Genomic DNA, 15373 nt, shown 5'->3' on the forward strand with positions numbered 1-15373 from the left:
ATGTGGTGTTCCCGTCCGCCTCTGCAAGCCTCTGATGGCTCCATCTATCAGTCCCATCTGTCTCCAGTTCTCTCTCTCCTCCCTTTCGTTCTTGTCCTTTAATCATCTCCTACTTTCCATCTCTGTTTTATCCTCCCACCTCTTTGACTCATCCTTCTACACTTCGTGCTGTTTTTATTTCTTCTTTTTCATTTCCTTGCTCCGGCAGACCCAACAGCCCCACTTGCCGGTCCTCCCCCCCTCAGGGCCCCCGACACAGGGACAGTGGCACAGCACAGCAGAAGCACCCAGTCGGCTATTTTAAATACTGAGCCCTCAATGGTTGTTTGTATGACAGATGATGTTCTGCCCCTGAAATATTAGGTCCAGGACATTTTTTATTATTCTCATAATCCCCAGATTTCACAGTAGACTGTATGAAAATTGATTTCAGTTTGTGAAAATGAACTACAAGTGGGGACAGGGTGACACATTCTGAGAGCACAAGCTGTGCAGCTGTACTATGGGATATATTAAACTTTGGTGAGGGAGCGTGGTGGGTCTGATTGGTTTCATTATATTGCTGTCTGGAGTGGGCCCACACACACACACACACACACATACACACACACACACACACACACACCCTTTAAATGAAACCTTCAGGCCAAAAAGGTATAAAGCAAACCACCCAAGGACTCCGGCACCCTTATCTCATGCCTCGATGTAAAGCACCTCACTGCCATTTCCACACTGTAATATCGCAAAAAAATTACAAATACAAAAGGAAAAAAAGTACAGGATCACATTCAGAGCGACATTACACGGGTCATTATGATATAAAATCCGCCACATAATGGACAAAAGACACCATTTGCTGGCTTAAGAATAACAGCTCCCCATATATGCCCCTCCCATCTCAGACCTTAGCCTATCATAAAATCAGCTGTCGTGGTTTTAGACACGCCCACAAGCCCATTTCCTGTTCACTCCGAAAAGACTGTCTATTCCATACCTGCATCCCTTCCCAATGTCTAACCATCTGCGTACTATCAAGATTGAGCAAATTCTAGATGCAGGAGGTCTGCATTAGTCACAAGGAAAAAAGAAAGAAAACACACACACACACACACACACACACACACACACACACACACACACACACACACACACACACACATACACACACACTGGCAGGGAGCAAAAACACATGCACTCTTTCCTCCAAGAAACACATGCATGACTCAGGAGATCTAAGAGATGGAGGGATGAGTGGTGGGGAAAGAAAGGCAGGAATTAGCCACGTCAGAGGGAGAAGTGAGAGATGGACGGATGATGGCTATGGCAGCAAGTGGAAAATAAAAGAAGCACAGAGAAGTAGAGAATGGAGCTGCAGAGGAGAGGGAAAGTCTTTGTGGCCGGGACGACTGTCAGAACCCGACCCTGAGCTGGACTCACGGAAAGATGGAGCGAGGGCGGAGTGGACCGCGGAGGTGTGACTCATGTGATTTAGCAACACAAAGAGTGCCAGATACAGCCCACCCCCGCCTCACCAGTCACCCTGAAGGGGTGCTCAGGACGCGCACATGCAGGCGGGTGAGCACACGCACACACACACACACACACACACACACCGAGGCGATGGAGACGTCCACACAGCCTGGCCGACGCAAAGAGGGACATGGACACATAAATGCACTGGTTAGACCCATTATTCATATAGTGATGCTTATTGGAACCAGTTTAACCCATAATATGTCAGAGCTAGAGCTAAAAAAGCCACGACTGACTGACTCAGTACAGTTACGAACTGAAGCATCAGACTGAAAAAGGCCGACTGATTCTGTCATATTTCTTACTGTTCACTTTAGACAAAATGTCTGGTACAACAAAGGAAAGCCAACTTTGTAAGCCATATGGATTGGCATTAAAACATCCACTGAACCGCCCAGTACGCTGTCACGGTGGGTTAGGAAGCACAAAACACGAGGCGGGGACACCCTGTGTGGGATGTGTGGGTCAGGACGACGTAGGGCACACACACGTACATTACAGGCTATTCAGTGACCCCTCCCAATTTCCCAAAACTACATGTTTAGGTATTGCAAGAAGAAATGGGGACACCCAGAGGAATCTCACACAGGCAGCGGCGGAACACGCCAACTCCACACAGACAGGCAGCGGCGGAACACGCCAACTCCACACAGACAGGCAGCGGCGGAACACGCCAACTCCACACAGACAGGCAGCGGCGGAACACGCCAACTCCACACAGACAGACAGCGGCGGAACACGCCAACTCCACACAGACAGGCAGCGGCGGAACACGCCAACTCCACACAGACAAACAGCGGCGGAACACGCCAACTCCACACAGACAGGCACCGGCGGAACACGCCAACTCCACACAGACAGGCAGCGGCGGAACACGCCAACTCCACACGAGCGATTAAATATTTCTATTTTATGTGATTTTTCCGCTTATTTGACTCATTTATTTCATTGAATGCTCATTCCACTGCCATTGGAACTGAACAGGGGCTTTTAAAATCGGAACATTTGAGTCCTATCAGTGCAGAAGGAAAAAGCAAAGGTGTGAAACACAGATGGTGAGGCGATTTAGGGGTGTACGAGGACACCTATCGGAAGGAGAAACACATCAAACTCCCTTCTTCTGCAGGCAGGAGCGGGACAGAGAAAGAGGAACCATAATTCCCTGCACATCAGGTTATAGTCTGAGATGTGATTCACGTACCCATCTCCCTCCGGAGACACATTCACTTGCTGACACAGAACACCGGGTAATACTTTGATCCGGTAAGAAGCACCGTGAGCTGTATCACCAATTAAATCAGTCGCTGCTTTAGTCTTTACAATATCCCCACCTAGTGGAAACTAAGCGTTATTTACAACTGGGGTTACAAATATTGGATTAGCGGTGACATATTATTTTGAGGACTGACCAAACTACAAATCCATCTTTGTATAAAGGAGTATAAAAATCCTCATTTATGGGTGTCCGACCGTTTTAAGAACGAAAGAAAAAACAAAAACCTGGAGAATACAATATGAATTAAATGGTTTATCAGTGAAGGAAACAGATTGTCACAGACAAGAATTCCTAGCTGGTTCACAGGCCACATCTGCATCCATCATACACTTGTGTTGGATTAAGCGACAGCCTGTACTGTGTAATCAATCATGCAGAGAAGTCACACACCACAAAGCCATCATGTACAAGTGTGCCAATAACTCATCACTATCTGCCACATATCCATGCTTTATACTTTGTACTTCACTCCATCTCTCCTTCGTTCTGGAGCTTCTTCAGGAAATCCAGGTAAATCTGCCTGTGAGCTGAGGCTGCAGGTACAAAATGGCCTCCGGGGTGAGTCAGGACCTGGGGGCGGTTAAATCTCGAGAGCAGCTCTTGGCTCTTGGTCTCTGGGATCACGCGGTCTGTTTGCCCAAAAACATGCAGGGACGGCAGGGAGAGGGCCGGCGCCTCGTACAGCTTGCCATGCTGGGCACATGCACTACGGAAGCCTGCCACCAGAATTGCGAAGCGGAATTTAAAGTGGGGCTGCTTGCCCTGCTCCTGCAGTGCACAGAGCATTGCCACTAGGGCGGCTCCCTGACTGAAGCCCAGGATCCCATCGAAGGGACCCAGGTCTTGCACGGCCTGCCTCACTGCCTCCACACTCTCCTCCAGCCCCAGACTCGCCTCGCATTCCTGTCCAGCATCAAAGCTCTTGGCCTGGACATCTGAGAACCACCATCCCCTTGGGTCCTCTTCGCCACCGGCAGTTTCCTGCTCTCCCGCCTTCTGCATGGCTGATGGGGGTAAACACAGAGAATCCATGAGGTTTACAGATTAACTTTAAATTTAAACTCTCAGGTGAAACTCTTTCAGGAATCTTATCAGTTGGTTTTAAACCAGTTCCCCCCCCAATCAGTGTTTTCCAGTGGTCCACTTAGTTCCGGTTTTTGGTAAAATATGCAACACCATAAAAGGATCACTTGAGCTTTTTGAATACGGCCAAAATGCTAATTATGTCACAGAACAGCAATTCTGCAAAAATATCAAATATGAAAGACAATTATTTCACTCATAAGCCTATGTTAACAGACTATCAGAACTCAAACATTGCAGTCAGTGAGTTCCAGTTCCAATTCCAGTTCCAGATTTTACCAAAAACCGGAGCGAAAACTACAGTTCACGTACTGTCGGAGAGCCACACGCATCAGGCCTACAGGAGAGTACAGCAGACTAGCTCGACTTCCCTAAAGCCCAGGGGGGACCTGGCGTTAACCCTCACCGCCTTCGCCGGGGACTTGGTGTGGTGCGTCAATATACACCAACTCCACCTGTTTCTTCAGCAGCTTCCTAAGAGCTCCGGTCTTTTCCCTAAATGTACTGCCGTTCTGCCGATAACCGTGAATGCAGAGAATCCGGAACGGCGCCGAGATCGGGGAAGACATGGCCGGACCGGTCGCGTTTTAAAAGCACGTCTTGCCGGGAACACTTTCGCTTCCTAGCCGGCGCCTCCGCCGTAACCGGGTGGAAACAAAGTTTGTGTCGGCGGTTCCTGGCACAGCATCAGCCGGGAGACGCAAACAGCGAGCTGTTAAAATGCAATCACCGTGTAATTAAAAGTTATTGTTTCAGCACAATCTGGGACCGAGGGTGCTGGCTGGCGTCCATCTGCCAGTTTCAAAATAAGATTATTTTTAAAAACTCCACACAAAACGCACTATTTACCAGCAGAGGTACCAAATGGCGGCCCCTGGTGGTCATCGGGCAAATCCGGGTGTGGTTCTATCTCGGCCGATTCGGTAATTGCATTCCAATGAAAATAAAAATGTCAAACAATATATATGGATTCTCTAAATTATTGTCAACGTTATTTGAATCATCATACTTTCATGTATAAAATGTTTAAATACATTTATATTTCTCTTTATACAAATTACCAGAGAATCTAAATGATTGCTTTGTAGGTCTGCCTCCTTTTCTCGCGTATTGATGACACGTCTGCTCATCTGGCATCGCGCCTCGGCTAATAACCGGCACCAGTTGTCAGAGCCTGGGTCTGCACCAGCCCCAAACTTCTCAGCAGGGGCAGGGTAGTGGAAATTCCAGGATTTTTTATGGTGGTCTGGCATAATATGGGCCATAATTCATACAGAGCGGCCAACCTTAGAATTAGCCAATGATATGCTTCGAATAGGTGAGTGACAGAGAAGGGGCAATTCAAGGAGCCAATCAGCTTCTGGCTGGGGATGCATGGCACTGAGATAAATCACAGGTTATAGATGGCGGTACAGTATCATAACAGCAGGAAATAAACAGAGTGGTCATAATACAGATGTGTTATTAATGTTTATTTATTATAAAGGAAAATGGACCAAAGAGCCATCAATTTGTATTCTCAGAATTCATAAGCATATTCTTCATCAATTTACTGTGCTGGCCAAATGTTCTGGTGGTGAACAGTTTTCCTTGATCTGGTCTAGGGAGAAATATACTTCAAATGGAAAAATGAAAAGATCAGCCAGTCTGTTCTCGACACCAGAGACATGCAAAATAATAGCAAGTCTTTGCACTGTACTGTTAAATAATTTGGTAATGGAATACATTAGTGCTCCCCACACACAGAATACCCATCCGCTTTGAAAAGAGAACAAACATTTTTGCAATAAAAAGGAAAATGAAAGTGGTCTCATCTTCTTTGGCGGTACAAAGGCTGACCTTCTCTGTCGTCCATTCATACTCATCCTCAGGACTCAAATTGAAGGTCAAGAGCTCTTGAAAACAGACACATGTGCTTCCGCAATGTCCTCTGGGGAAAAAACCAGTTACACGCAAGTGAATGAGGGGGGGCAGCTTCAGGGAGGAGGTGAAGAATTTTAGCAACTCTGAATGCACAGTGAGGCTGGTGGGGGCATTGGCTGAAATGATCAATCAAGCAACGTGCAGTTTTTTTTTAACATACTCCCACAAAACATCCAGCAGCATTAAAACTTATTATACATTCAGTCCAGAACATTAGCCTGTGTGAGCAGTCGGCCAGAGTGCCGTAGATCTGCAGAAAAATGACGAGGTGTGGCATCTCCAAGTAGGGAAAACAATGAGACAAATAAATAGATATAGTTCTTATCACAGAATCCCTGGTATATTGCATTGAGTCCTCAGCAAGCACATGATTGGCTGTTGTCTTGGGAAATAGGAGCATCACTCTCCCTGACAACCACAGGGGGCGCACTTCTCACTTCCACACTGCTTAGTAGGAGCAGCTACGATTTGGTTATTTTTCTGTAAAAGGAAGGGGAACAAACACAAACCTGCATTAAAAACACCTTGGGGGGGGGGGGGTTATATTACATGGATTTAAGATGATTTACTACATTTCTCTAGCAGTAAGGGGATTAACATGAAATTAATAAATAGAATCATCAATAAATAGAATCATTGGTTGGTTCTTTACCTGAATGACTTATTCATCTCATTTTTAAGGACTGTTTCTATGCTCTGCTGCCTTATCTCAATTATAGTTTTTCGTTACATGTGCAGTTGTACAATAAAGAATTCTGATTCTGATTCAATTACACGTGACGCAAATATCATTCTACTTGCAGGATTTAAAAATTCCACTAGATGTCGCCAAAGCATCACACGCAGGTGATTTCATGTTTCTGTTTATTCGACGCCTTTCTTTCAGCTGTTTTAAGCAATACGTACTCTTTGTAACTTTTGAGTAGCGCAACTGAGAGCCGGCGTCTCTTTTTCTTTACTTGCCTCTCTTGCTTGCCTGCGAGCAGGGCGAGCTGGTTGGTTGACAGGGTGATTGACAGCCCAGGGCCCTAAGCTCTTACTGGAGTAGAAGTCCATGGGATACACCTCCTGCCACTCTGCCTTTTTGATGGCTACCGCTGCCTGCGGCCAGGGACAAAAATAAGGAAAGAAGGCTGTTCATGCTCCAGTACTTTCATTCTCTCTGTTCCCCCAGGTAGGGGCGAAAGAAGATGAGATTGTGTCGGAGACCCGGGGGTCTGAGCGCAGATGTTCTGCAAACTGGCGCTAAACTCGTCGGCAGGTAACGAGCCCCCAGATCAGTGCAACACAATGCTCACGTGGGAGGAAAGCGATTAAAATCACGAACAAACGAGCTGTGAGGCAGCAGCGGGGGCTTGTGTTACTAATCATTAACCAATTTAAATAAAACAGGAGCCTGAACTTCACTCGGATTTATGTGCAGCGAAATCTCCCGCGGGCTGCACGTCTCACCGCGATTCGCTCTGAGTTTTGCTCGCCTGCTGATGGCGCATTTTAAATACGGAGTGCCATTTGCGGCACTAATTATGCAGAAGCCTTCGGTATAATACTTTAAACGAACTTATTGATAAATGTGCTTTTAGTCGGACATTTTTCTGGCTTCTCTGAAGTCACTCCGAGGGCCACATTAATACCAAGAAACAGTAAAAGCCAAACTAAAGGAATCAATACAACCGGCAAAGGCGCTGTTCTTTCATCCGGCGCAATCGATGCCGTAGCAGGTGCGCGGCCGACTAATCAGGGAGTTTGAGCAATGGGGACAATAGCAAAGACCCTCCATTCTGCCGAGGGGTTTGGACCCAGCGGACAGTTTTCACATCGATCGCCAGGGGATGCGATGACTCGTAATTAGGGGCGAGTGGGATGTACTGATAGATACTGATGTCTTTCTGTGTGCATCGAAGGGACGGGGGGTCCTAGGAAGCCTCCGGATGATGAACAGGAAGACGGCGTGCTTTACGGTTTCATTAAAAGCCTCTTTCTGTTCCTTTCTGTCTCTTGTTAAGTTGACGGAGCACTTGGAAGCCAAGGTTTGGTAAACAGGACTTGAACCCAAGCATTTTTTTAACCGCTGCTGGGGAGTTGCAGACTCGGCTCGTTTTAAAATGATTAAAGTCTTTACTGTTAGGAGTTTTTTTTTTTGTTTTTTTTTAAGAAAGTCACGCTGACTGATTCTCCATCACCATTCTTCAACGTCTTCATCCAGTTTACCCTCAAAAGCTCATGTGACACTGAGTCTTGTCTCCCTCCCATCAGTGGTTCTCAATCCTGGCACCCCCCTCCCAGAATGTTTTCATTCCAACCCTGCTGACTCATGGTTCTTTATCGGCTAATAATGAATGTGGCAGGTATGACACGAGAAATGCCAAAAGAGCATATCCAACCCTCCAACCACCCTCAGAAATAGGCACCTGCTAATCAGCAGATGTGGGGCGGGGCCCCATGCACCTGCCAATCAGCAGATGTGGGGCGGGACCCCAGGCACCTGTCAATCAGCAGATGTGGGACGGGGCCCCAGGCACCTGTCAATCAGCAGATGTGGGACGGGGCCCCACACAGAATCATACCAGCTTCACTGTCTCACCGAAATGGAGAGACCCTCAGAGTGTAATTTTGGATACAATACTTTCAAATGTCTTCCTAGTTAATACAATGTAGACTGCTACAATGTAACTTATCTACTTTCATTGGAAAGGTGGTGGAGGAATATGCCTGGGATAAATGTAAATACTTGTGCAATCGTTGGGGGGGGGGGGGGAAGTGGCTAAATTGGAGTTAATAAACACTAACCTGTATGTGAAAGACAAGAAAACAACAGCCGGAGCTGCGGTTCCTATGTTGACCAGCAGGAGGAGTTACTGCTTTGAACTCCTGGTTTATCCACATACATTGGGGGTGAGGGGGCAGACCGCTTGGGTTTGTAGTGGAAAGTAGAGCTGGAGGTGTAAGCTGATCAGCCTGCAGCAACTCCCAGTGCTCCCAGTGGAGAAGGTCAGCGTGTATGTGCAGAGTATGTGTGCGCGAGTGTGTACGTGAGACGGAGGTGCCTGGGACTGTGTGTAAGCACTCCGCCTGCAGGTAGTGCTTACCTCATACGGAGTCAGTAGGGGCTTGGAAAAGGCGGAGCCCCAGTCAATGGAGAGGCGGGGACAAGCGACCTGGACCCACCTGCAGGGGGTGGAGCAGAGGCAGGGAGTGGCCAAGAGATGCCTGAGAGACTGGTGCAGGGAGAGGATTGGGTTGTGCTGATCTGTATTGGTGTGTGCATGTGTGTTCATGTGCCGCGCATACAGACACACGCAGCACTCTGCAGTACACCGCAATTCAATGCATGTCGGAAGGATAAATATGGGAACAGAAATACAAAAGTTTTACAGAGTCAGACGTGTATAAATATATATAGTATATATGAAGGTGTGGGATACTGCAGAGGTGGGGTTAAGGAACACAACACCTCAAACAGGAAGTGTGTTAATTCATTAATTGAGAATGATGGAAGAAACCATGCACCCCCCCCGCCCCCAGTCTCCACGGAGCTACCCTACATAGCAGACAGGGGGAGGGCAGGAAGAAAAAAGCGTGGGAGGCAGAGAGGAAACAGGAGAAGATGCTATGAGGAGAAATGTGGAGAGAAAGGGAATGAGAGAGGAGGGAGCCTGAGACGGGGGGTGGTGAGCGTACGGGTGGGGGGGTTTGTCCAGGAGGCACAGGGCCTTCGGAAGCAGGCACATGTCTACAATACATATATACCTGAGTAAACTATATACCTGTAAAATCTACATGCCAGTGTTTCCCAACTACACGCCTGCACACATACACGCTCAAGTTCCCCAACTACACGCCTGCACACATACACGCTCAAGTTCCCTAACTACACGCCTGCACACATACACGCTCAAGTTCCCTAACTACACGCCTGCACACATACACGCCCATGTTCGCTAACATTACGCCTGTGCCCATACAGGTCCGTGTTCCCTGACCATGCGTCTGTGGACACTAGGGTACACAGGCCGTGAGCTGGCCGCTCACCTAACGGACACCTGCTCCCTCCTCCTAACCTGCGCTGCCTTTCTTCCTGGCTCCGTCTCCATTCCCCGACTCCGGCCCCCAGGCGCTCGTCTGCGCCCCTGTCATCTCGATCCCTTGGCTATTTTTGTGCTTCCCAAACTTCAGGGATTATTACTCATTAGCATCTCCAGGACAAACAAGCCGGTTGTGGTGTCACGACTTGCGTGGCGGTGGGGGTGGGGGGTCGGCGGGAAGGGCGGGGGGCGGCGGGGAGAGAGCGCAGCTGGAGCCGCTGACGCAGAAGGATGGGGTGGAACAGGCGGGATGGGGGGCGCGTTAGCCTTCAGCGCCTGTGGCACTCAGACATGGGGATACACACGGCCGTAAGCAAGAAGAGGGACAGACAGACACCAGCCGACAGCCACGTTCATACAACACGCCCGAGTGCACGTACACACACACACACACTCACGCACACACACACACACGCACACTCACGCCACGGGTAGCCATCCAGAGCACAGGGCAGTGAGTGCACTATGCTGCGGACAGTCATTAGGATCCTCTGCATTCGCAACGTAGGCACTTCTGTGAGGGTGTGATAGGGGGGCTCTCAGCTGCGGCCAGATTAATGAGCATGTAAATGACAGGCACCGATTGGGGGGGGGGGGGGGGGGGGGGGTGGTTGGCGGCCTGGGGAAGGACGAGCTGTCACCACTGGGGTAAGACAGGGGGCTAATCAAGGCGTGGAAGCCAGCATGGCCCGTGTGTGTCTTACTGTGTGTCAGAGTGTGTGTGTGCGCGTGTCTGCGTGTGAGCATGTGTGTGTCTGCATGTGTGTGTGTCAGCGTGTCTGTGTGTCAGCGTGTCTGTGTGTGTCAGCGTGTGTGTGTGTGTCAGCGTGTCTGTGTGTGTCAGCGTGTGTGTGTGTGTCGGCGTGTGTGTGTGTGTCAGCGTGTGTGTGTGTGTCAGTGTGTGTGTGTGACTCACGCATCCACTTCTGGCAGCAGGTCCAGCTTGCTGGGGAAGATCTCAGACAGCAGGACTCTGAAGAAGGTCTTACCCTGAGCCTGAAGCAGGGACTCCAGGTGCTGGGGGGGGGGGGGGCAGAGAGGGGGATGAGGGGAGAGAAAGAGAAGAAGACAGAGGCAGAGAGAGGAAGTGAGGGGGAGAAGTGGAAAGAGGGAGAGAAAAGGGAGGAAGAGACAAGTGGACCAAAAAAAAAAAACTAAATTAGAATGAAAAAGGCCCATTGAACACTGGGGCTTCCTAAAGCAAACTGCACCGCAAAACACAGACTCTTCTGTGAGAGGAACCAGGCGACAAGCATGCAGGCCGCGGTCACGCCAGCGAGCAGAGAGGGATGCATATCGTAATAAAATCAGCATGCCGCCCCCCCCCAACTTTCTGAGCCGGATCCTAATCAGGGGGGAGCACTGCTGTTTGGTGAGCTCATGCCAGGTCTGTTTTGAGTTACACAGGAGCGCTGAAGGCGTGAAATGCCGCATCCGAAAAACACCAACACGGCCCAGCAAAGAGCTGAGCGTATATAACCCTGTCATTTTGGTTAGAGGCAAACAATTAAGTACAGATGGATCGGACATGAGTCATGCCATTAGACAGGTGAGCGCTGGCAATTAGGCGGAGTGAGAAGCGGGGCCCGGGTTTCCTGTAAGCCCCGGTGTGTCGTGATTCAGAGGCGCGGCGGCCAGTAGGGCGTGGGGTCCCGTCTCACATGTTACCGGACGTACACGCTGACAGTGTCATCGGGCTGTCTGCACACTGCAGCGCCGGGAATATCCACACAGCATCCAGCGGGATGATGGGCCGGCCGGGGTGCTCGCTTTAAGATCTCCGCGACAGGCGGGTGGCCCTGCCTCGCATACCAATTAGGAGAGCGAAGGAGGATAGGCCGGGGGGGGGGGGGGGGGGGTTGTGGGGGGGCTCAGACACTGTCGCAGGCCGAACAGGAGAGAGCCGCGCTGTCGGGAAGATCAAAAGCGGGTGAGAACAAAGGCAAGACGGCAAAAAGACGGGACCCTCCACCCACTTCTGCCAGGAAATCGATATGCACCCTCTCCCCGCTCCCCCACAATCCCAGAATGCCCGGGGAACTCCGAGGGACGCGCGGCAGACATCACCAGGCCAGCTGCTCCTAGGGTGACACAGCAGTGCCTGAGGTGCCCACCCTCGGGCAAAATCACACAAGGTACAACTGCTCCGGGTTCGGGTTACACCTCCACGTACCTCAGACCTTAAGCAGCCTGTAGAGAGGCTCCCATGTGGCCTGCATCCTCACCCTAGAAGGGCAGGAAGCCCTCTATATGGAGAGCTGCTTTCCAGATCCCACCGAGCCATTAAATCTATGCCTCGGTGACACAGAGAAGAAGGTCGACCTTCCTCAGCCCTGCAGTATATCTCTGATGCTTCTTGCTTCCCCTAACAGCCCGTAAAAGCTCTTCCTTCCTTATTACATCCACTCTGAACTGCTTTCCTGCTGAGGGCCACTGGGGGGCATGTCTGCAGGCTCACCTCCAGCACTTTGGGGCTGCCCTGGCGCCCCAGAGTGCCCAAGATGAGGCCCCAGGTGTGGGCGGAGCGGGCGTCCTCGATGGCCTTCCGGCGGGCGGCGCGCATGACGCTGTGCTCATAGTATTCCCGGGAGAAGACCTTACTGTAGGGGTCATACCTGCATGTGCACAGAAATGGCTGGTGAGGATGTGCACATGTGCACAGCACTCTCTGACACTCATGAGCGTGACAGCACATACACTTTGCTGTCTACCTGTCTGTTGTGATCACAAGAAAGGTCATGTGACTTACCTGTAGGCAGGTGTGTCTGGGTTGGAGATCATGATAGATTCTAAATGGAACCGTCCATCCCCAAGATAACTAAGTACGAAAAAATAAAACTTCTGGTTAGCGGCCAACTAACCAACTGAACACTAACCAAAGGGCTTCAAAGGCCCCTGCAGGACTCTGAACATCTTTGCTGATTTGCACACAGAGACACGTTAACAGGGGCCTGGCCTCCTGCAGGCGACTGCTGAGTGTTAATCTGTGTCACCAGGAAGGGGTGGAAGAATAATGGGTGCAGATATTGTGGGGTGGGGGGGGCATCTCACATGATGGCGTCGACTGGGTGTTCCAGGCGGGGGGACGTACAGCCCAGGATTTCCCCGGGAGACAGGGGGCGACACTGAGGCACCAGAACATTGTACTGGGGACGCAGCTCAGCGCTGGCGGACTGGGGGGGGGGGGGGGGAGGGGGGGGAACAGGGAAGCAGGAGGAGAGGGACAGGAAAACAAACACAGAGTCAGGACAGGGTTCGGCAGAGAAAGCAGCCCACGTGCCGGAGGTCTGAGGCAGGTGAGTGGGTCCACACAGGTCACACTCAAAACAAAATCTGCTGTATAAATCCCGGCCCCCCCATACAGAATGACATGCAGAAGACATGCCGGGTTATGTAAACCCCCCAAGGTACAATTAGAAATAACCACTGCCGCCACCGTCGCGTGCTGTACGAGTGAGAGCATGTGTATTAACAGGCATGACAGACTGCTGGTGGTCTGCACCCTGCCGCACCAGCATAGGGGAGTCATGTACAATAGGGGCGGTCAAGCTCCTCATTTCGGCCACCAGCTTCCTCGAGAGCCAGCAGGTGGCACAGCGTTTAGCAAGACTTTGAACCATCTCTTCGACTCTGCCACGCCCCGGCCAAGGGTGGAAAATCACCTGGAGCGCGGCCACAAACTGGATGGTGCTGACCAGTGCCAACGAGTAGCCGGGCGGGAAGTTGAAGCGCAGTGTGTCCAGGAAGTGGGCCGTGTCCAGCTGGATGTCGACAAACACGTAGAGCATGTTCATCCCGGCCATGGAGTCGATGGGGACTGAGGAAGGCAAGGCAGAGAAGGTTAGAGAGGCTGGGGCGAGAGTGTGTGCGGAAGGGTGAAGGGTCAGGGCGGAAGGAAGGGAAAGCGTCTGTCATGCACAACATCTAAATGACCCCAGATGCTGGTATTTTCAAAGCTGTCAAAATGAAAAACACACACTGTGTCTCCGGAAAAAGCACAAATATGAATTAGTATTTTAGGAAGGAGAGGAAAGGAGGATCAGAGGAGGAGTGCAGAGTGGGAGGGGCAGGGGAGGATCACATTATCTGAGTATAATTATTTTGGTTTTGTGCTGAATGAGCTTGATTAAGCTTCGGCACAGGCCTGTACGCAGATCCGTCATGCTGGCAGAGCAGCACAAACGGAAACGGCAGAGCAGGGCGGCCAGCTGAGGTGACACGCAAACAGAGCCCTGGTTCACGCTAAAGGCTGAGAATTAGCCACCGTTCACTGATGGGAAACAAGGAGGCCAGAGGCTGAATGGTAATCGATCCCAGATGAGTTGCCAGGCCTGACAGGTGCTAAGTCAAGCAATTATCACCTCCACCAGTGTGTGAGAGGGTAAACACACACACACACCCAAACAGATACACACCTACGCAGACACACACACATACAAACATGCACACACAAACATACGCACTCATGCAAACACACGCACGCACAAAAACACAATCGTGCAAAGACACAAATGCACACACATGCAGACACATGCAGTCACATGCAGTCACATGCGCACGCAGACACAAGCACGCACTCGCACAAGCAAAACCGCCGGCAACAGAGGAGGCAAGTGCCGTGAGAGAATGAAAGAGAAAAAGAGGGAATGAGAGAAACAGGAAAACGGAGAACAAGGCAAAGAGGGAGGTAGGGAGGGGGTGTCAGTCAGCAGCGGCTTGCTTTGGTCCCACACAGGTGTCTGACATGCTTACAGATACTGTTTGTGATTGCAGGTAGAGTCAGGGCAGCGCTGTGTGTGCGAGCGAACACCTGCACAGAGGAGGGACCACCTGCGCAGAGGAGGGGGAGTCGGTGGGCAGGATCACACCTCTGTGTCCACCCCCTCCAGCCGGTTCCCCGTCTGTCCGCTTCACCCCTGACATATATACAGGGAGCAGCACCCACCCCCACAATCGGGGTGATCTTACTCTAACCTTTCAGGGTTAAGTGCTTCGCGGCTCCAGTTTAATATTCCCTCGGACCCCGGCGGCATTTCACAGCTCTGTGCTGCTTCTGTCGATCTAACAGTTCCGGCCTCGCTCCCCGTTTTACCGCCGATAGTGAGCGTTGCTCGAGCCTGTGTGCACGAGTGTGTGGGTGCATATCAGGGACCTTCCAATCAGGCACTTAAATGTCTGACATCTCCCTGGTCTTCATGGAACTTTCCTTCTAACTCGCTGTAACGTTGCTGCAGTGAGAGCCAGGACACAGGGCAGTGTGATGCATAAAGATGGAGAGAGGGCGAGGCGAGGCGTGTGAGCCAACCAGGGCCCGGCCCCTGGAAGTCATGTGACTCACTGAGGCAGCTGTGTCCATAGTGAATCAGGAAGTCGGCGCCGAGGGCCCGGGCAGTGAAGTCATCCACGCAGCAAGCTCCATATGTCACGTCCCCCATGATGACGACATCAGCCTCCGTGAACCTGAGGGACAAAT

The 15373-nt window shown here is 50.8% G+C and overlaps 2 protein-coding genes across 4 annotated transcripts in view; both read right to left on the reverse strand.

Moving 5' to 3' along the window:
- Positions 1-3041: 3041 nt before the first annotated feature.
- ovca2 (OVCA2 serine hydrolase domain containing) lies at positions 3042-4689 on the reverse strand. The gene is made up of 2 exons (XM_048980310.1): positions 4299-4689; positions 3042-3813 (listed from the first exon to the last, which is right to left on the reverse strand). The coding sequence occupies exons 1-2, from the start codon at positions 4459-4461 to the stop codon at positions 3275-3277; spliced, it is 702 nt and encodes a 233-aa protein (XP_048836267.1). The 5' UTR covers positions 4462-4689; the 3' UTR covers positions 3042-3274.
- A 654-nt stretch (positions 4690-5343) lies between these two features.
- The window catches only part of dph1 (diphthamide biosynthesis 1), a 30723-nt gene continuing 20693 nt past the window's right edge, over positions 5344-15373 (reverse strand). For all 3 annotated transcript variants that reach the window (XM_048981383.1, XM_048981386.1, XM_048981385.1), the window contains 9 exons: positions 15239-15360; positions 13563-13717; positions 12952-13073; positions 12650-12718; positions 12359-12515; positions 10817-10917; positions 8905-8983; positions 6779-6916; positions 5344-6295 (listed from right to left, as the gene is read on the reverse strand). In XM_048981383.1, the coding sequence (XP_048837340.1) occupies positions 6215-6295; positions 6779-6916; positions 8905-8983; positions 10817-10917; positions 12359-12515; positions 12650-12718; positions 12952-13073; positions 13563-13717; positions 15239-15360 (1024 nt within the window). In that variant the 3' untranslated portion in view covers positions 5344-6214. The remainder of the gene's footprint in view (positions 6296-6778; positions 6917-8904; positions 8984-10816; positions 10918-12358; positions 12516-12649; positions 12719-12951; positions 13074-13562; positions 13718-15238; positions 15361-15373) is intronic.

This window comes from Brienomyrus brachyistius, chromosome 17, assembly GCF_023856365.1.
Source record: "Brienomyrus brachyistius isolate T26 chromosome 17, BBRACH_0.4, whole genome shotgun sequence".
Lineage (NCBI taxonomy): Eukaryota > Metazoa > Chordata > Actinopteri > Osteoglossiformes > Mormyridae > Brienomyrus > Brienomyrus brachyistius.